Source organism: Sus scrofa, chromosome 12, assembly GCF_054392235.1.
Source record: "Sus scrofa isolate SSC_HxYL_T2T_F1_AM1 chromosome 12, Sscrofa_HxYL_maternal_Yorkshire_Landrace_v2.0, whole genome shotgun sequence".
NCBI classification, from domain to species: domain Eukaryota; kingdom Metazoa; phylum Chordata; class Mammalia; order Artiodactyla; family Suidae; genus Sus; species Sus scrofa.
The window spans coordinates 11,862,501-11,883,095 of record NC_139394.1 but is presented as its reverse complement, the minus strand read 5'-3'; the positions used below and the strand labels follow the sequence as shown (position 1 = coordinate 11,883,095).

The 20,595-nt window shown below is 50.1% G+C and overlaps 1 protein-coding gene across 15 annotated transcripts in view; it reads left to right on the top strand.

Annotated features, from left to right (window-relative positions):
- Positions 1-20,595, top strand: part of ARSG (arylsulfatase G) — a 129,636-nt gene that overhangs the window by 58,689 nt on the left and 50,352 nt on the right. For all 15 annotated transcript variants that reach the window (XR_014820886.1, XR_014820887.1, XR_014820888.1 and 12 more), the window contains 2 exons: positions 15,660-15,847; positions 19,585-19,632. Coding sequence is in view for 12 of the 15 variants with exons in the window: in XM_021066718.2 (XP_020922377.1) it covers positions 15,660-15,847; positions 19,585-19,632 (236 nt within the window). In the remaining 3 variants the exon portion in view is untranslated. The remainder of the gene's footprint in view (positions 1-15,659; positions 15,848-19,584; positions 19,633-20,595) is intronic.

The following is a 20,595-nucleotide window of genomic DNA, read 5'->3' as shown; positions in this document are numbered from 1 at the left end:
AATACCTGTTGCAGTCCAGGCTCCTACAGGGGGACAGCTGGGACTCTCTGTTTGTAAACAACCGAAACCCAGCTCAGCCAACCCGAGTGCAAAAGGGGCACAGCTTTGGCTTATGAAATAAACTCTGGAGAGACTGATTTTTTTTTTTTTCTTTTTTAGGGCGACACTCATGGCATATGGAAGTTTCCAGGCTAGGGGTCAAATCAGCTGCAGCTGCCGGCCTACACCACAGCCATAGCAACACCAGATCCCTAACTCAGGAACTGAACCCACGTCCTCACAGATACCAGCCTAATTCAATACTGCTGAGACTGACTCTTTCGTCTGGGCTTCTGAGTGAGGTGGCCCATTCTTTCAGGCTCTGCTTATGATGGCGGATGAAGTCCTTGTTTTTTGGGGATTGCGTCCTTTTCATGTGGGATTTGAGGGGGAAGAAGCAGCTCTCTCTCTTGCTGGTTCAGAGGAGCCCTGCTTGGCTCCTGGGTCCTGGGCCCGATCACTTAGGATTGGAGGTGTGTGACTCTGATCAGCCCCCACTAGAGTCCTGGGCCCCCTTTGGGAGCTGGGGGGTGCATGTGGGGGGCAGGGAACAGACCTCTGCTGCCGCACAGAAAACCTCTTTAGTAAGTGCTCGCATACGGCCCAATGAATATCTGCATGCAGGCTGCCAGGAAGTTTCACGTGCTCCAGAAGTCCAAGTCAAGACCCATCCCTCTGGGGAATGAGGAAGGACTTTGTGACAGTGTGACTTGAAAGGTTAGGGAGGTGTTTGGAAGGGCGAGAGGAAGGGCGGAACGTGCTGGCTGAGATACAGCCAGTCGAGGTGTTGGGTTGGCACGTTGCCCGTGGGATGGGGTGGGCGGCGGGATGTGAGATGTTTCAGGAACAGTAGTGCTGTTAGGCTGAGCTTTGGGGATGTGCAGGTGGTGTGTTAGTTTCGCGGAGCTGCCCTAACGCAGCACCGAGTGGCTTAAACCACAGAAATGTGGAAGCTTGCTGGTGGCTCAACGGGTTAAGGATCCAGCCCTGTCACAGCTGTGGCTTGGGTCAGTGCTGTGGCATGGATTTGATCCCTGGCCTGGGAGCTTGTGCATGCTCTGGGCACAGCCGACACACACACACACACACAGCAGAAGTGTATCCTCTCATCTGGAGGCTAGAAGTTAAAACGCTAGGTGCTGGCAGAGCCTTTGAAGCTCTAGAGGAAGTTCTTTCTTGCCTCTCCACCTCCTGGTAGCCCCAGGCATCCTTTTATTTTGTTTTTATTTTATCGAAGTAGAGTTGATTTGCAGTGTTGTGTTAATTTCTGCTGTACAGCAAAGCGACTCAGTTACATGTTCTTTTCTTTTTTTTGGCCACCCTGGTTTTTTTTTTTTTTTTTTTTTTTTTGCCTATGAGTTTCTGGGCTAGGGATCAGATCTGAGCCGCAGTTGCAGCCTACTCTGCAGCTGCTGCAATGCCAGATCCTTAACCCACTGTGCCAGGCCAGGGATCGAATCTGTGTCCCAGCGTTGCAGAGATGCTGCCGATCCTGTTGTGCCACAGCAGGAACGCCATATATATATATTCATTTTCGGGTTCTTTTATATTACAGTTTAATCACAGAATATTGAATATAGTTCCCTCTTCTATACAGTAGGACTTTGTTATTTGTCCATCCTATACATAATAGTTTGCCTCCGTTAACCCCAAACTTCCAATCCTTCTCTCCTCTGTCCCCACCCTGTTGGCAACCACGAATCTGTTCTCTATGTCTGTATATTTTCGTTTTGTAAATATGTTAATTTGTGTCATATTTTAGATTCTATGTAGAAGTGATAACATATGGTATTTGTCTTTCTCTTTTTAACTTACTTCATTTAGTATAGTCACATCCATGTTGCTGTAAATGGCATCATTTCATCCTTTTTTATGGCTGAGTAGTATTCCATTGTGTGGTATGTACCACATCTCCTTAATCCATTTATCTGTCAATGGACATTTAGGTTGCTTTCATGTCTTGGCTGTTGTGAGCCGTGCTTCAGTCAACATTGGGGTGCTGGTATCTTTTTGGATTAGAGTTTTGTCTGGAGCTCTGGAGCCCCAGGCATTCTTAGCATGTGATGGTCTAACTACGATCCTTGCCTCCTTGGTCACTTGGCCATCTTCCCTGTGTCTTCACGTGGAGTTCTCCCTTCTGTGTCTCTCTCTTCTTTTAAGGACATCAGTTATACTGGGTTAAGGACTCGCAGCATTCCAGTATGACCTCATCTTAACATCTGCGATGACCCTGTTTCTAAATAAGGTCACCTTCTGAGGGATAGGGGGTTAGACCTTCAGCATATCTTTTTTTGTGTGTGTGGGGGGAACCCAGTTCAACCCAGAGCAGGCAGCAGTGGCACAGAGGCTGAAGAGGTAGGTTGAGCTAGTGTGTGTGGGGTGGGGTGGGGGGGTACGGTGGCCAAGCAGAAGGAAGTCACTGAAGACCAGGGCTCGGGGAATGGCAAGGTCCATCAGTGTGCCAGCGTGGGCTGGCAGAGAGTGAGCCTGGCATCTGAGAAGGTCACTGCAGCGATTCAGGTGGGGGACAAGGACCATGTCCATCCTGGGTGGCGTCGTTTGGAATGGGAGGAGCTGAAGGAGGCAGGGAGTGGCAGAGAGGAGGTGCCTCTGCTTCCAGCCAGTTTGACTGGGAGGGGGGCGGACCACAGGCTCTTGGAGGGAGGGTGCAAGCTGGGGCCTGCGTCGTACTCAAGGCAGTGAATGGGTTGCCCACGTAGGGACAAGAGCCAAGTGCCACCCACCCCAGGATTGTATCTATGCCTTGCACACTGCTCCCCTAACCCTCCTCGGAATGTTCTTTCTCTCCCCATTGAGCTAGTAATGACAGCAATCAGTGGACTACCATGAATTTTAAAAAGTTATATTCCAGAGTTCCCTGGTGGTCTAGCCATTAAGGATCTTGCGTTGTCACTGCTGTGGCACAGATTCGATCCCTGGCCTGAGAACTTCTGCATGCCACAGTGCTGCCCCCCACAAAAAACTCTCTTCTGAACCTGAAATTCTGCCAAGTCCTTGATGTACATCGTGCCATTGAATCCCTCGAATAACCTAGTGAAATTGGTGCAGTTATGCCCATTTTGCAGATGTCAATACTGAGACTTGGATTAAATCACCCATCTTGTCTCCCACTAGATGAAGCGGGGGCCGGATTTGAACCTACACTTGCTTGTCTGCCCTTTTGTCTTCTACTTGTCTGCCTCCTGTCTTGGCTCTTATAAAGTAACAGCCAAGACACGTTCTCTGTATTTCGCTGATCGGAATCCTCTTTTTTATTTATTTATTTTTATTTCTATCCGTCTGTCTGTCTGTCTATTTATTTACTTGTCTTTTTATGGCTGTGCCCTCAGCCCATGGAGGTTCCCAGGCTAGGGGTCAAATCTGCCACAGCCCCAGCAATGCAGGATCCGAGCTGCGTCTGCGACCTACACCACAGCTCAGATCCTTAACCCACTGAGCAAGGCCAGGGATTGAACCTGCATCCTCATAGATGCTAGTCAGATTTATTTCCACTGAGCCGCAACCGGAACCCCTGAGCTTCTCTTATTTTGTCCTTTTACCCTCTTGTGTCTTGACCCTCCTGCTAAAGTGGGAGCTTCCTGATGGAAAGGGTGGTGGTCCCTCTGCTCTGCCTGGTTGAACTAAACCAGCAGCTCAGGTGAAGAATTAGGGTGAGGGGTGATGGGCATGTGTATCTATTGGGAGGCAGGAAGGTGGCTGAGCAGAGGAATGTCCAGCGGGGAGCATCTCAAAGCCTCCCTAACCCGATCCTGGCGGGGTGAGGTCTCAGTGCCTGCAGAGAACGAGGTTGAGCAAGCCAGCATTCCCCCCGACCGTGCCCCCCAGCCGAGAACTGTCTGCCTGGTAGAGTGCAGGACTGCAGCTGCCCAAATTGGAGAAACAGCCTTCCTGCGTTCTGGAAACAGCCCCCAGGGGTCATGGGGGGAGCAGGCAGATACACCTGTGCTGTCCTGGAACTCCTTTCCAGAGGGGGAGCCCGGCAGCAGGCAAGGAGACACATCCACCACCAAGGTGAGGTCAGAGCCTTTAGATAAGCGCTAAGGACAAAATAGGACAGTGAAGCAGTGGAGGGTGGTTGGGGCAGGAGAGACCTCCCTGAGGAGGTGATGAGAGCGAGAGCTGGATGACAAGATGGGGCCAGTCATGCGGGGACCAGAACGGAACATTCTCGACAGGCGGGACCTGAAAAGGGCCCGAGGCAGTAACGAGCTTGGGGTGTTCTAGGAAGAGCCACTCCGGGTGATGTGGCTGATGGGAGAGCGAGCAGGGGTGAGGGTGGGAAGATGTCGCTTGGGGTGCTGATCACCTGGGGTGTGGGTCCCGCCCTTCCCGTGTGGTGTCGCACATGGAGACCGATGACGGATGCTTTGCATGCCTTTCTTGGGAACACCACCAAGGCTGCTGGTGGTTGGGGGTGGCCAGCTTGGGGCTCTAACCAGGATGCCTGGCATCTGGCCTCTCTCTATATTATGCTCTAGAGGGACCCCTTCCCCTGGAACCGTGCAGGGCACAGACAGGGTTGCTGTGAGGCTGTTGTGGACTCTCCAGGTGCCTGGGTCCCACCTGGCTTCCCCAGGGGCCGAGAGGAACTGAATCTCAGAAGACCTCTGAGCTCTTTGGCCCTGTCTCTGTACTCCACCCTCCCTTGGGAAGCTCTGATGGAGGCCTGTAAACCATGACAATGACTTTGGATTTATTTAAAAAATTTTTTTTAAATTTTTTTGTCTTTTTCCCAGGCTAGGGGTCAAATCAGAACTGTGGCTGCCGGCCTACGCCACAGTCACAGCAGTGCCAGATGTAGGCATGTGTGACCTACACCACAGGTCAGAGCAATGCTGAATCCTTAACCCACTGAGCGAATCCAGGTATTGAAGCTGCATCCTCATGGATGCTAGTCAGATTCATTTCTGCTGAGCCACAACGGGACCTCCCTGGATTTACTTTTTTTTTTTTTTTTTTTTTTTTTCTGGCTGTGCCTGCAGCCCGGAACTTGCAGCACAGCAGTGACAATACCGGTTCCTTAACTGCTAGGTCACTAGGGGAACTCCTGGATTTACTTAGATTACAATGAGAACTGATTTGTGGTTTTTCAGTAATTATTCCAGGAATGATGTTGGCTGATAAACTGTTTTTAGGATCCCTTTGGCTGCCCCTTGGAAACAGGAAGAGAAAGAATTGGGAGTGGGAATTGTAAATGGAGTGCAGGGCTTCGACATACAGCTGGGCAGGTTGTGCACTGTTCAAGTCGGGACCACGGTGTGGATGGTGGGTTAATGCTTTGCGGTTGCTGTCTTGAAATGCTTTGTGGTTTTTGAACAAGGGCCTGTGTATTTTCATTTTGCCCTGGGCCCTGCACATGGTGCAGCTGCTCCTGCTGTGGTGGATAAAGAGATGACACCAGTAAGCTTGGGTCAACCCATACAGAATGACACATTCAAACCAGAATGAACTCGGGGCCAATAGCTGCCTGTGGCCTAATGTATGTAAAATCCTCGGAGAAGTGCCCGGATTATAGTGCTTGATGAGCATTAGCTGTAAGAGTACTAAGGTAACCTAATATCTAGTAGTAGAGTAGTAATCTAATCTTAGTAACAGTAATTATTATAAGGAACATTTAGGAGTGTGAGCTAGGAGGGTCCCTGTGCTTTAATCTCAGGAGGAAGAGACTGGAAGCAGCTGGGTAGAGGTGAACATTTTGCGGGGGGAGAAAATTATGAGCACCAAAGGATTCTTTTTTCTTTTGGGGGATTCTTTTTTCTGTTTGGGATTCTTTTTTCTTTTTTGGCCACTGTGCTGTGCAGTAGCGTGATGTGGGGGTCTCAGTTATCAGACCTGGGATTGAACCTGGGCTGCAGCAGTGAAAGGCTGAGTCCCAATCACTGGTCCACCAGGGAGCTCCCAGGGTTTGGGATTCTAGGAGTGGCAGTTACTAGCCACCTGCAGTATCCAGGACCCTGGATTTTGCCCCAGGGGTTTACCCCCCACCCCCCAGAGGCCCCAGTATGTGGGGAGGTGGGGATGCTGGGAGAGAAGCCTGGGCCTGGCAAGTTAGCAGGTGCCCAGCAGTGGAGGGAAGGAAGGCCGCCTGAGCTCCTTCCAGCCGCAGGGAGTGGAGGGTCAGGAAGGAAGTGCTGGCAGCGGGGAGAAGCCAGAGCATGTGCGGCACACTCGTCTTCCCTGCCCTCATTCTGTCAGATGGAGGCATCGCACGTCTGCTTCCAAGTGTGGGGCTTCAGGGCCAGGCCAGCGCTTTCAGACAGGCATTGCTGGGATCTCCCACTGCAGGTCACTGCCCGGATCTGTTCCGTCTTTGCCATTTGTTGTCTTGAAAAATGGTGTGATACATTAAGCCTTTGGGATTAACATCTAAGCACTACCGTATATCAAATAGGTAACCAACAAGGCCCTACTGTGTAGCACAGAGGACTCTCCTCAGTATTCTGTGACAACCTATATGGGAAAAGAATCTGAAAAAGCGTGGAGGTACATGCATGTAAAGCTGAATCACTTTGCTGAGCTAACGCGCTGTTGTAACTCAAGTGTTTGCCAGGAGAAAACAAAAATTGTTAGGGAATTCACCCATCGTCTGGGACTGAGGCCCAGGTCTCTTTAGCAAGACGCATCACGTTGTACAGAAGCAAAGAGGTTGGTGGCGTCACCCACTCAACACGTGTTGGGTGGTGTCCCACCTCGTTCTGGGCTGAGAACTTCAAGGTGAGGCAGGTGCGGTCCAGGGAGAGAGAGATGCTGCTCTGGCTGTGAATTGCTGAGTGGCAGCCCAGCCCCAAAGATAGGGGCTCAAAACAACCTCTGTTTTATTGCATCTCGTGATGCTGTGGATCAGGAATTCAGACGTCTCTTGGTTGGGCAATTCTTTCCCGGGTCGTGTTGACTAAGGATGCTCTGAGGAAATTCAGCAGAGCTGAAGGCTGGGCTGGGAGGTCTGAGCTGGCTTCCTCCACATGTGTGACATTTAGATGCCGGTGGCCTCAGCTAGGGTCATTGACTGGAGCACTTACAGATGGCCTGTTCACTATGGCGTTCTTGGTGTAGTCTGGTCTGATTTCTTTCTTTCTTTCTTTCTTTCTTTTGGCTGCACCCACTATGTGGAAGTTCCTGAGCCAGAGACTCAACCCGAGTCATAATGGTGACCTGAGCTGCTACAGTGATGCCAGATCCTTAACCTGCTGTGCCACCAGGGAACTCCTAGTCTGAAGTCTTATATGACAGCTCATAGAATATTTTAAGGGAGGAGGTGTCAGGCTTGTAAGGTCTGAGCCTAGAAACTGGCAGGGTCACCTGCACATTATTCTGGTGGTCAGAGCGGTCTGGGACTCAAGAGGAGGGGACTGGGACCACGCCTCTCAGGGGGAGGGCTATTAAAGAATGTGGCCGCCTTGGAGCTGCCCTATATAAGAAAACAAAGAATTATGGTTCAGTGTTGTAAAGGCTATGCCAAAGGGTATATGATTATGGGGAGCAGAGGGCGCCCTAATTCCGTGCAGGCGAGGAGGGGTGGGAGAGGTGCAGACGGGGTGGGGAACGGAGAGTCAGGGAAGATGACGTGAAGCGGGTGACATCTGAGGATCTGAGCTAGGTCTTGAAGACCACCAGGACGTGTCAATCAAGATAAAGTAGGATTGGAGTTCCCATGTGGCTCGGTAGGTTAAGGATCCAGCGTTGTCCCTGCAGTGGCTCAGGTGGCTGCTGTGATGCGGCTTGGATTTCTGCCGCGGATGCAGACAAAATAATAAGGTCGGACAGTAGGAGGGAGGCCTTCCCAGGAGGGGGTGGGGGGCACAGAGGGCCGGGAGTAACACGGTCTGCTGGGAGTACGGGGTGTGCAGGGGCGCGACAGAGAAGCAGACCATGGCAGAGAGCGAGATCTTGATTTTTGGTTTGATTGCTGTGATCCGATTTGGGTCGTAGACGTTTGCACGAACGTGGAGGATGGGCGGGGCGGCAGGAAGCGCAGCCTCCTGTGACAGTTTTGACTGTCACTCCCAGGACCTCCATCAAGGCAGTGACCGTGGGTGGCGGAGAGGAGGTACCGAGCTGGGAGCTATTTAGGACCCGGAATTGAGAGGTCTGGGCGACCGATTTGTTTGTTTGTTTAGGGCCGCACCTGCAGCATTTGGAAGGTCCTAGGCTAGGGGTCCAATCAGAGCTGCCGCTGCTGGCCTGTAGCCACAGCCACAGCAACGTGGGATCTTTAACCCACTGAGCGAGGCCAGGGATCGAACCCACGTTCTCATGGATACTAGTCGGGTTTGTTACCGTTGAGCCGCCACGGGAACTCCTGGGTGACTAGTTTCACCGAAGAGAAAACAAGAGGGAATAGTCCAGGCGGGTCCTGGGGTCCTCTGCTGGGTGGTGGTGATGCCCAGCAAGGTGGCAGATGGGGGCATGTTTTGGAGGTGCAGGTAAGGCCCTCAGCCCCGGATCATTGATTCCAGGTGCCGAGTGGAGATGCCCCCCGCCCCTGCCCCGGAGGGGCTGGCTGTGAAGGCGTCAGCCTCTGCAGTGAGTCTGGGATGGGGAATGTTCTTCTTCCTCTTTTTTTTTTTTTGTCTTTTTAGGGCCGCACTTGCAGCATATGGAAGTTCCCAGGCATGGGTAGAACCAGACCTGCAGCTGCCGGCCTACGCCACAGCCACAGCAATGTGGGATCCTTAACCCAGTGACCAGGGATCGAAGTCGCATCCTCACAGACACTATGTGTGGTTCTTAACCCGCTGAGCCACAGCGGGAACTCCAGAATAGTTTTAGACGTTGGTTGAGAGGGAGGGGGATTGCATGGGGCTTTCCAGAGGGTGTGTGAGGACCAGGAGTAAAAGAGGGGGTCCCAGGATCCCCCAGTGTTTTGGAGACTGACAAAGGAAGCAAAGCCCACAATGGAGACAATGGAGGTGGACAGGAGGCAGGAGGTGCCATCGGGAGGCAGGAGAGGAAGATGGAGAGGAGATGAAGCCGGCTCTCCTGGCAGGTGAAGAAGGAAGGTTTCTGGCAGGACAGAGGTCTCTGGGCACCTGCCTCCCTGATTGCAGGGGGGGCTGCGGGACCAGCTGGCGTGGGCTGAGGACGCCTGGACGCTCTTCTTTCTGGAGGCGTGAGTTCCTGGGATTGTAGCAAGGGTGCTCAAGAGAGCTCAAGGCTCTTGAGTGTCGCCTTCTGTCCCCACGCAGGTCTCCAAGGAGACCGGCTTTTCAGTTTTTTTCTCCAAGGTTTCTAAGACTGGAGGCTGCCTGGCTAACCTGAATAGATCAGGCCAGTGTTTTATCATCTCACTTCAAGAAGTTCTTCTGATGCCCAATTCATTCCCACAGTCCAGACCCAGCTGCATTTGGAGATTCGAGTGTGTGTGAGTGCGTGTGTGCGTGTGTGCGTGCGTGCGTGTGTGTGTGTGTGTGTGTGTGTGTGTGTGTGTGTGTGTGTGACCCACACAGGTTGTTGGATGATTAGGGCTCAGAGCTCTTCTGGTGCCAGTGCTCTGTTCTTGCCTCTCTTCCCTGGGCCTGGGGTACTGGGGCCCACTTTCCTCTCTGCTTAGAACCTCCCTCTATCTCTTGGGGTTCCCCTTCCCCTGGGACTGGCCGTGGAGTAGGTGAGCCTCCCTGCTTGACTTCTGGGACAAGCTCCAGACTTCAATGGGGCAGCGAGGTTTGATGTCCCCCGCGTGGAATTGGACTTGCCCAAGTTCAAAGGTGTTGCCCCTAGACACCCGGCTGTACAGTGCAAAGGTCTGGAGGCTGGACTGGAGCACAACGGCTGGTGCAGCAGAGAAGCCTGTTATCTCACCTCCCCTGCCCCAGTTTCCTCATCCGCAATGGAAATCCACATCCTAGGGCTGCCCTGAGCCTAAACGAGTTAATACGCGTAGAGGGCCATGTCTATAGTTAGTGCTAAATAGTTAGTGCTTAACCAGTAGTAAAAGGGAAATGACCTCATAGGACTTTTGTTCCAAAACCAAACTGTAAGGTCACTGAGGACAAGGACTGTTTCTTGGCCCCCTGAGCATCTGTCACAGATTTGACTCCTGCTCGTCCATTGTGGCTCCTCAAACAATATTTTTGGAATAAATGCATGAAATGATCAATCATCCTTTTTTAAATTTTTTAATTAAAAAATTTTTTTGGCTGTGCCCGTGGCATACGTAAGTTCCTGGGACAGGAATCAAACCCGAGCCACAGGAGTAGCCTGAGCCATAGCAGTGACAATGCCAGTTCCTTAACCACTAGGCCATCAGGGAACTCCACTCCTTTTAAAATTTTATTTTATTTTATTTATTTCTTTTTTGGGGGGCTGCAGATGCAGCATATGGAAGATACCAGGCTAGGGGTCAAATTGGAGCTGCCGCTGCAGCTTGTGGCAACACTGGATCCTTATCCCACTGAGTGAGGCCAGGGATCGAAGCTGCATCCTTGTGAATACTAGTTGGGTTCTTAGCCTGCTGAGCCACAATGGGAACTCCTGGTTTTGAGGTTTTTGAGAGTTGTGTTCTATGCTAGCCACCTGCCTTCCAGACTTTACAACTGTTAATATTAAAAAACCTCAAATAGAGGTATATGGATCCTTAACCCACTGAGTGAGGGCAGGAATCAAACCCACATCCTTATGGATACTAGTTGGGTTTGTTTCCTTTGAGTTACAATGTCCACCCCTTTTAAAAATAAATGAGTAATTTCTCATCTAAGACCTTCAGATCTGATCCCTAGCCTAATAGGCTTTTATTCCTTCCTAAGAGATTCTTTTTGGGCATTTTTGTTCTTTTTTTTTTTTTTTTTTTTAAGGGCCGCACTGGCGGTATATGGAAGTTCCCAGGCTAGGGGTCAAATCGGAGCCGTAGCTGCTGGCTACACCACAGCCACAGCAGTGCTGGATTGAACCGCGTCTGGGACCTACACTACAGCTCATGGCAACGCTGGACCTTTAACCCACTGAGCAGTGCCAGGGATTGAACCCAAGTCCTCATGGATTTCAGTCAGGTTCATTAACCACTGAGCCACGACGGAAACTCTCTCTTTTGGGGCATTTTCCTCCCAGTCTGTAATATTTTGTTTGTTATTTTTTTGTTAAATTGAGGCGAAATTCATATAGCATAAAATGAACCATTTGAAAGTGAGCAATTCAGTGACGTTTAGAACATTCGTAATGCTGTGCACCACCACCTCTATCTGGTCTCAAAACACTTTCACCACCCCAAAAGGAAACCCCGTATTCATTAAAGCACTTTCTTTTTTTTTTTTTTGGTCTTTTTGCCATTTCTTGGGCCGCTCCCGCGGCATATGGAGATTCCCAGGCTAGGGGTCTAATCGGAGCTGTAGCTGCCAGCCTATGCCAGAGCCACAGCAACGCGGGATCCGAGCCGCATCTGCAACCTACACCGCAGCTCACGGCAACGCCGGATCGTTAACCCACTGAGCAAGGGCAGGGATCGAACCCACAACCTCATGGTTCCTAGTCGGATTCGTTAACCACTGCGCCACGACGGGAACTCCCATTAAAGCACTTTCTTTCCATCCTCCCCCCCCCCGCCAGCCCCCAGCCAACACCAACCTCTTTTCTGTCCCCATGGATGGACCTATTCCAAGTATTTCACATAAATGGAATCATACAATATGTGACGTTTTTGGGTCGGGCTACTTTCACTCACATAACGTTTTCAAGGTTCATCTATATTGTAACCCGCGTTAAGGGCTTCATTCTTTTTTGCGGATGACTAATATTCCATTGTGTGGCAATGCCGCACTTGGTGTATCCATTCATCCATTGATAGACGTTTGTGCTTTTCTTTACCTTCTGGATCTTAAGTGCGTTGCTATTTTTTCATGTGTGTGTAAGGATTTTTGTTGGAGTATCTGATTTCAGTTCTTTCGGGTAATTCCAATCCTAGGAGTGGACTTGCTGCGTCACATTGTAATCAGCATCGTAAGGTTTCCAAAGTCTTTCCTTATGATCTCTAGGCTTGGCTGTTAACATTTAAAAAGCAGAGGGGGGAAAACGGACAAGAACAGAAAGGAATCCACTGTATTGCTTTGCAGACCTCATTGCCCTCCAGGGCCATCACCTCCGCAGACGCCAAGGTCAGGCTGAAGGGCAGAGTTTTCCAGTGCCCTGCTCGCTCTGACCAGGCTGCACGAAGCCCCATGGGGGTGTGTGAAAGCATTAGACACGCATAGGACTTTCTTTATGTTACAGGTGGTTCTATTGGCCAGAGACAGGTTGTATAAGGGACACGTTTGTGGGTAGAGTCCCCCCCCCTCCTTATTTTGGGTGCACCTGCAGATACAGAAGTTCCAGAGCCAGGGATCGAACCTGTAACACAGTAGTGGCAACACCAGCTCCTTAACCTGCTGAGCCAGCAGAGAGCAACTAGAGTCCCTTTTTTTCTTCTTGTTTTGGCCGCCCTGTGACATACGGAGTTCCTGGGCTAGGGGGTCATCGGATCTGTGCCACACTTGCAACCTACACCACAGCTGTAGCAATGCTCTTTGTGCCCAGCTAGGAATCGAACCTGCATCCTGGCACTGCAGAGATGCAGCTGATCCCATTGCGCCACAGTGGGAACTCCTCGAGTCCCTTCTGAGTATTATGTCTGAATCTCCTCTGTACTGGGCTTTTGCCAGAGTCGTCTGCATGGAGAAGCTGGGATTTGAATGTGTTTCCCCGTTTTCCTGTGCCAGGCTGGCCTCTGTGAGGGCACGGACCACTAGGCTATGTCCCCTAACTGGTCTCAGCCCATGAGCAAGCACCACTCTAGCCAGGATGCCTGGGGCGAGGCCGGGCCCAATTCAGAGCTGTGGTCCATGGATTCTGGGAAGTGCTACCTTTCAGGTCTGGGGTCGAGGCTGAGCCCTGCGGCTGTAACGTAGGTAGGACCCAGCCTGAGACATGGGGGTGGCGGGCTCTGTGGTGGGCGGGTGGGAGGCCGTGTTTAAACCCACGCTGTTCACCCTGGTCCCCTGATCTCTTCATGGAACGTCACATCATGACCCTCAAATGTGCACCTTTCACGTTAGCAAGTTATCTCTTTAAAAAAAAAAAAATTTATGGGATCTTACTCTAGAGCATAGGGAACTATGTCCAATCTCTTGGGTTAGAACACGATGAAAGATAGCAAGAAAAAAAGAATATACGAATATGTATGACTGGGTCACTTTGCTGCACAACAGAAATTGAAGGAACATTGCAAATTGACTATAATAAAAAAAATTGTTTTCTTAGTTAGTTTGAGGTGTACAGCCAAGTGATTCAGTTTAAATATATATATAGCTATATATAGATTCTTTTCCATCATCGGTTTTATTATAAGATATTTGAGTATAGTTCTCTGCACTGTGGAGTAGACCCTTGTTGCTTACCTATTTTCTATATAGTCATGTGTATCTGTTAATCCCAAACTCTGAATTTATCTCTCTTCTCACAATGTTACCTTTAAAACTATTGAAAAGCTGCCACTTTTGGTGAATGTGTTCAGGGAAACCACCGCCCGTATCCTTCCTGCTTTGTCCCAGTCCCAATAATTTGGGGGTTTGATGACATCTTCAGACGATGTGGCTGGGGGAGAAAGACTTCTCCCCTCCCCTCCCCTTTCCTCTATTTATAGAGCCCTATTTTAGGAGCTAGAAATATGCTGAGTGAGCATTGCAAGCAAAGCCTGGCTCTCAGGGAGCTTGCATTCTCCCAGGGAGGGAGAGGCCAGAATGAAGGAACACAAAAAATAAATCAGGTAATTCCAGGTTGGGCTTGGAACCGTCAACTAGGTCCCAGGGTGTTTGGTTAGAGGACAGAGGGGGCTCCCACCAAGGAGCCCTAAGGGCAAGGAGAGCTCAGGTAAAATCCAGACGTGCATTCTAGGCAGAGGGGACCAGTGCCCTAATGTTATATGGCAATTATGTCACAATAAAACTGGACAAGAAGAATGAAAACATGCTTTCGCATGCCTGTAATGAAGAAAATAAATTCGAATTCCCCAATATCATGCTGTATCCAGTTCATAGTAAATTTCGCCAGTGAGCCCTCTAATGTGTCGTCAGCTTGTTTGAATTGGAATTAGGCAAGGATCAGGTATTGCATTTGGTTATACCTCCTCAGTCTTTTTTAAAATGTAAATATCCCCCTCCATCTCATCTTTCCCTCAGACATTGACTTTTTTTTTTTTTTTTTCTTTCCACTTCTTAGGGCCGCACCCGAGGCACGTGGACGTTCCCAGGCTAGGGGTTGAATCGGAGCTGTAGCTGCCGGCCTACACCACAGCCACAGCCACACCAGATCCTTAACCCACTGAGCGAGGCCAGGAATCGAACCTGCATCCTCGTGGACACTAGTCAGATTTGTTTCCGTGGCGCCACAACGGGAACTCCAGACACTGACTTTTTGAAGCAATCCCACTGGTTGTCCTATAGAATGTCTAGAGACTGGTTTGCTGAATCCTTTTCTTGTGGTGTCATTTAATTTGCTTTTCTCTTAATTACAGTTCCTGTACTATGGAAGTTTAAGTCCAGGGGTCTGATTAGATTCAGGTTAGACATTCTGGGTAAGAATCCTTGCTGTTATGAACTCCAAATTGCCTCCCATCAGGAGAAACGCAAGGTCAGGTTGCCCCATCCTTAGCGACATTAAATTGAATCAGATGCCTTGAGGCTAGGAGATGGCTAGACTGTTTCTCCAACAGTGTCTGAAAAGGGCTGGGCTTACATAATGGATACTAGTCCATTCTTGTCATTAGCAATAGTTTCGTTCTATAAAGGCCCCGTGAACACTGAATTAGGGAATTCTAGAGCCCCTGCTCCTAGAGGGAACACACGGTCTGGTTCCTGGAAGCCCCTGGTCACAACATTTTCATAAATTGATCAGGACAAAACCTTGTTTTATGTATGTTTCTGTTTTTGATTCATTGACATGGAACTCAGGGCTAACAGCACTATTCCCGAATGAAGCTTATCTGACACCTGTATTTTCTCTGTAAGGCACGTCGCAGCCCTCTCGAGGTTAAGAACACTAGCCAGACCCTCAGCACTATGCTTGGGGGTTGTCTTAAACAGTGCAACCACCAGCAGAAAGAAAAAAATTTCAAAAAACCGTGGCGCTAAATTGACTCTAAAAAGGAGAACCCTTGCTTATGGTGTGAGAGCCAAACAAGATCATCTCACTCAACCTCAGCTGGATGTGTACATCAGGTGACTCGGTTACAAGCCTTGAGCATTTACTTTGAGGGTACAAATACACTGAGTTGGTAGGTGAATTCACAATATGGGACTGGGAGTTCCCTTGTGGCTAAGTGGGTTAAGGAGCTGGTGTTACCACCGCAGTGGCTCAGGTTTGAGCCCTGGCCTGGAAACTTACGCATGTCCTTGGCGTGGTCAAACAAAATCTGGAATCTGCAAATAAAGAGGATCAAGCAAAGATGTTAAAGTCCGTTTGACCTAGCTGTGTGACCTTGGATGCGTTGCATTACCTCTCTGGGCTTCATTGTCTTAACTGGGCGATTAAGCTTTTTTTCCAGCCCTGGAATCCCAGGAACTGAGTGGGAATTGAATTTCTCTTGGTTTGGCTTTCTCTGGTTGAACGGACCCCCAATCGCGTTCCTTTCCCTGCAGGTTTGTGGATTTCCATGCAGCTGCCTCCACCTGCTCGCCCTCCAGGGCCTCCCTGCTCACCGGCCGGCTGGGCCTTCGTAATGGGGTCACTCACAACTTTGCAGTCACCTCCGTGGGGGGCCTTCCACTCAACGAGACCACCTTGGCCGAGGTGCTGCAGCGGGCCGGCTACATCACCGGGATGATCGGTAACGTGAGCCCCTCAGCCGGGAACCCCACCCCACTTCTTTCCCTGCATTTACCGTGATGACTGCTTGGTGTTTGTAGAACCCCGATGCCCTGCCACCTCTTCTGCTCATGTCTGCTTTTTTGGTTTCCTTCTTGCTGTATGAGTTAGGAATGGTTTCAGCTACAGGTCACTGAAAGACCAAACGGTAGACGAAACCATATATGGAACTAGTTTCCTCCCATTACTACCAGCTTAGAGGTACGTGATGGCTTTCATTGGCTGGACCACTCAAAGATATACCATTTCTATCTGTCTGCTTTCCCTCCTTAGTATGTTGGCTTTTGTGCCCATGCTCCTTGCCTCATGGCTGCAATATGGTGGCTTTAGCACCGTTCACTGTAATTTGGCTTAAAGAAGGGAAAGGGGGGCTGGTGCCCACCTCATCTGTTGACTCTTATCAGGAAAGCCAGTCTTTTCTCAGACGCTCCCCTTGCCTCCAGCAGAAATGCACTCAAATCCCATGGCCACCCCTTGCTGCAAAGAAAGCTGGGAAACTGGCATCAAGATTATAATGATTGATTTGGACTTGGGCACGGGACCCCCGCCCCCCGCGAAGGTTCTATTGACGGGACTAGTGGGGACCTGGGTGTAGGATAGGCAGCCAGCTGCATCTGTCACATTGTCCAACGGCTTCCCTTCATTTAAAATGTTTGTAGGCATTTAATATGTGCCCAGCCATGGACTGAGTGCCTGGGTGAGCAAACTGAGGCTCAGGCAGGGCAAGAGACCTGGTCACCGTTGCCAGGCCTGGAGCTGGTGGAGCCAGATCTAGGCAGGAGGGTCTGGCCCAGCCCTGCTCTTAGGCTTTGCTGGATGGCCAGTCTCTCCTACAGAGGCCCAGACAACGCAGCATCCCAGCAGCATCTTCAGGTTGCCTGTGCCTATTATTCTAACTCTCCAGGAGCTGGGTCCAGTGGGATTCCAGCCTCCCTCCAGCTCACCCTGCCTCCAGTGGCGAGGGAGGGTGTGCCGGCACACAGGATGCCGCCAGGGGCCCTGTGGGGATGTCACTGGTGCCTGGAGCTCCCGTGTTAACCTGTACGAGGCTGGCCTGTGTGGTGTGTTGGCCCAGCTCCTCCTCTGCATTCAAGGAGCCTGACATCCTTCTTAGAAGATGCGGTATCTTCATTGTCCCAGGAGGACAACAGGCCTTAGTTAGTAGGAGGCAGGACCAATTAAGATGCAAACCCTCTCTCCCGATCCGTCCCTCTCTCTCCATACCCGGAGGTATTAATTATTGCGAAGCTCTCGCTGGCGGCTAAGTAGCCTTACTGGCCTTGCTCCCTGGGCTCTCCGACCCTAACACTTCATGCAGCATCACCCGGCTGGGTTCTTCCCCAACTGGGTTGGATCCTCTTTGCCTTTCCCTCCTCAAGAGGCAACTTTATTTTTTTTTATTTTTCCCACTGTACAGCAAGGGGGTCAGGTTATCCTTAGATGTATACATTGCAGTTACAATTTTTTCCCCCACCCTTTCTTCTGTTGCGACATGAGTATCTAGACATAGTTCTCAATGCTATTCAGCAGGATCTCCTTGTAAATCTATTCTAGGTTGTGTCTGATAAGCCCAAGCTCCCGATCCCTCCCACTCCCTCCCCCTCCCATCAGGCAGCCACAAGTCTCTTCTCCAAGTCCATGATTTTCTTTTCTGAGGAGATGTTCATTTGTGCTGGATATTAGATTCCAGTTATAAGTGATATCATATGGTATTTGTCTTTGTCTTTCTGGCTCATTTCACTCAGTATGAGATTCTCTAGTTCCATCCATGTTGCTGCAAATGGCATGATGTCATCCTTTTTTATGGCTGAGTAGTATTCCATTGTGTATATATACCACATCTTCCGAATCCAGTCATCTGTCGATGGACATTTGGGTTGTTTCCACGTCCTGGCTATTGTGAATAGTGCTGCAATGAACATGCGGGTGCATGTGTCTCTTTTAAGTAGAGCTTTGTCCGGATAGATGCCCAAGAGTGGGATTGCAGGGTCATATGGAAGTTCTATGTATAGATTTCTAAGGTATCTCCAAACTGTTCTCCATAGTGGCTGTACCAGTTTACATTCCCACCAGCAGTGCAGGAGGGTTCCCTTTTCTCCACAGCCCCTCCAGCACTTGTTATTTGTGGATTTATTAATGATGGCCATTCTGACTGGTGTGAGGTGGTATCTCATGGTTGTTTTGATTTGCATTTCTCAAGAGGCAACTTTAAACCCCAAGAAGGCAGCAGATGACAGGTGCCCTGTTCAGTTGGTACCCCCTCCCCTCCCCCTCATCACTCCTTTTGCTTCTCCAGGAGATGATACAGAAACACATCTCCTTGTTGAGATCAAGGATTTCCTATAAGCACACTATAGTATGTATCACATATATTTCCCTGTAAGGGAAAATTAAAAACCTGCCGAAGGAAGATCAAGTCTATCGATACCACTCACTCTTTGCTTCTGATCTTGGTCCCTGTCAATATATTTTTACCTCGTTGTATACGTGTCACTTTGTCCTTCTTTTCCCCCTTCCTATTATTTTAGATTTCCCTGTCATACTAATTGTATATGTTTATTATAATTGTTACAATTTTAGAAATAATTTTAAAATGGTACTAAATTCTACATGTCCATGTGAGTCTAAGCATTCCATACAACGCTTAATCCACTTCCCTCAACTTATTATATTTTTTTCCAAACCTATGGAGCAGCTGTAAGAAGGGACTATCAGGCACCCATATACCCTTCACCTAGATTCACCAGTTGCTAATTTTGGCTCCATGCATTTGTCTTTAAAAGAGAGTTTGGGAGTTCCCTTGTGGCGAAGCAGGTTAAGGCTCTGGCTTTGTCACTGCAGTGGCTCGGGTTCAATCCCTGGCCCTGGCAACATCCACGTGTTGCTGGCACAGCTGGGAGGAAAAAAAAAATCATTTGGAAGTATTTTATTGGCCGTGTAAAATCATTTACTTGGCCAGACTCCCGTGGTTGCCTGTTTCTTTCTGTGCTCAGTGTTGTTTTCTGCTGTTTCGGTCTTTGCACCAGCTTTTTTTCTTGGTTCCCTTGCCTCGTGGGTGATTCCCTGGGATCTTCAGTCAGAGCAGAACTAGCAGGTCAGAGGGCTCCAGCCTTGGCTGAGCACTTGCTTCACATCGCCCAGTTATTGCCCCCAAAACAGCGTCTTTACAGAGCGAGGAGCAGTCTGAGTTTCCTCATTTGCTGGCCCACAGTTGGGCGGCAGCAGGGAGGCGAGCTCTAGCCTCTGCAGACTGCTGATGCTGGCCAGGGAGGAACATGCTGAAACCTGGCAGGAACCAGCATCTCTGAGACTAGCCGGGGCGTGCACCTGCTCCCTGGGTCACCTGGCGCCTTTGCAGGGCCCCGGAGCAGGAGGGAGGGGGGAGGATGTGGCGGGCTCTGGACCGTTGCCGTGCTGCATCCTCTTTGGGAGCTGAAGCTCAGCCTTCTGACTTCTCTAGGCTCCTTGTAACAGCTCATCTTCCCCTTCCCCTGCGTGCTTTCCTGCCTGGGCCCTGAGTCATCCTTGCTTGCTTTCTGCCTCCCCGGGGACTCCCTCTGTGTCCCAGAGAGCAAGGCTTGGCTTTCATACAGCCTGTGCAGCCTCTTTTCACTTGTCCTCAGGAAAGGGCAAAGCTGATGGGGAGCTGGGAGCCCCCACGGGGATTCCACTCAAAGTCTCTCTCTTGTTTTCCTATAGGCAAGTGGCATCTTGGACACCACGGCTCTTTTCACCCCAACTTCCGCGGTAAGAATTCTTTGGGGGATTGGTTACCTAGGAAACAGAAAATAGAGATCTGTGTGTAAAGGGACTCCATTAACGTTTAAGCCACCTGCCTCTGGAGGACATCTCTCCTAGGTTGGGACATCTTTGTTCACAAGGTCACCTGGGTACATTTGAGATGCCCATGGCTGTTCTAATCCCATGTCCCTCTCACCTGGCTCCCACCCCCTTCGTGCCCGTCTGCCCTTCTGGCTTCCCCATCGAGAGCCCCTCAGTGTTGGGGTTTTTTGGTTTGTTTTTGTCTTTTTAAGGCTGAACCTGTGGCATATGGAAGTTCCCAAGCTAGGAGTCCTACAACCGCAGCCACAGCAACACCAGATCAAAGCCCTGACTACGACCTACCCCGCAGCTCACAGTAACGCTGGATCCTTAACCCACTGAGCGAGGCCAGGGATCGAACCTGTGTCCTTAGGGATACTAGTCGGGTTCACTTCCTCTGAGCCATGATGGGTACGCCCCCTCCGTGTTCTCCTTGACCCAGTTCTTCACCTGTCGGGGAACGTTCGGCCCCCATGAGGTCCAGCAGGGAAAGAAGTAAAAGTTGTCGGCTGGGTTCCCTGAAGCAGGGTCCCAGAGAGGAGTGGGAAGCTCGACGAGAAAGCTTGTGCTGGAGAAGAGCTAGGAAGAGGGAGGGAAGAGTCAACACGAGGTTTTCAGTCTCAGTTTAACCCTCACACCCTTCTCCCCGCCCCCCACCCTCATCTATCTAAGCCCAATCCTGCCAGCCCTCTTCAGCTAGCGGAAATGCCATCTCTTTCCAAAAGCATTTCGAGATTCCTCTCCTAACCCCATCCCACCCCCAGCATCCAGGGCTCACTTCTTCCCCTCGTCTCTCTTGTTGGTTTACTAATAATCCATCTTTTATAGCTACATTTATATTTCTTTCTTTCTTTTTTATGCACCTGAAGCATATGAAACTTCCCAGAA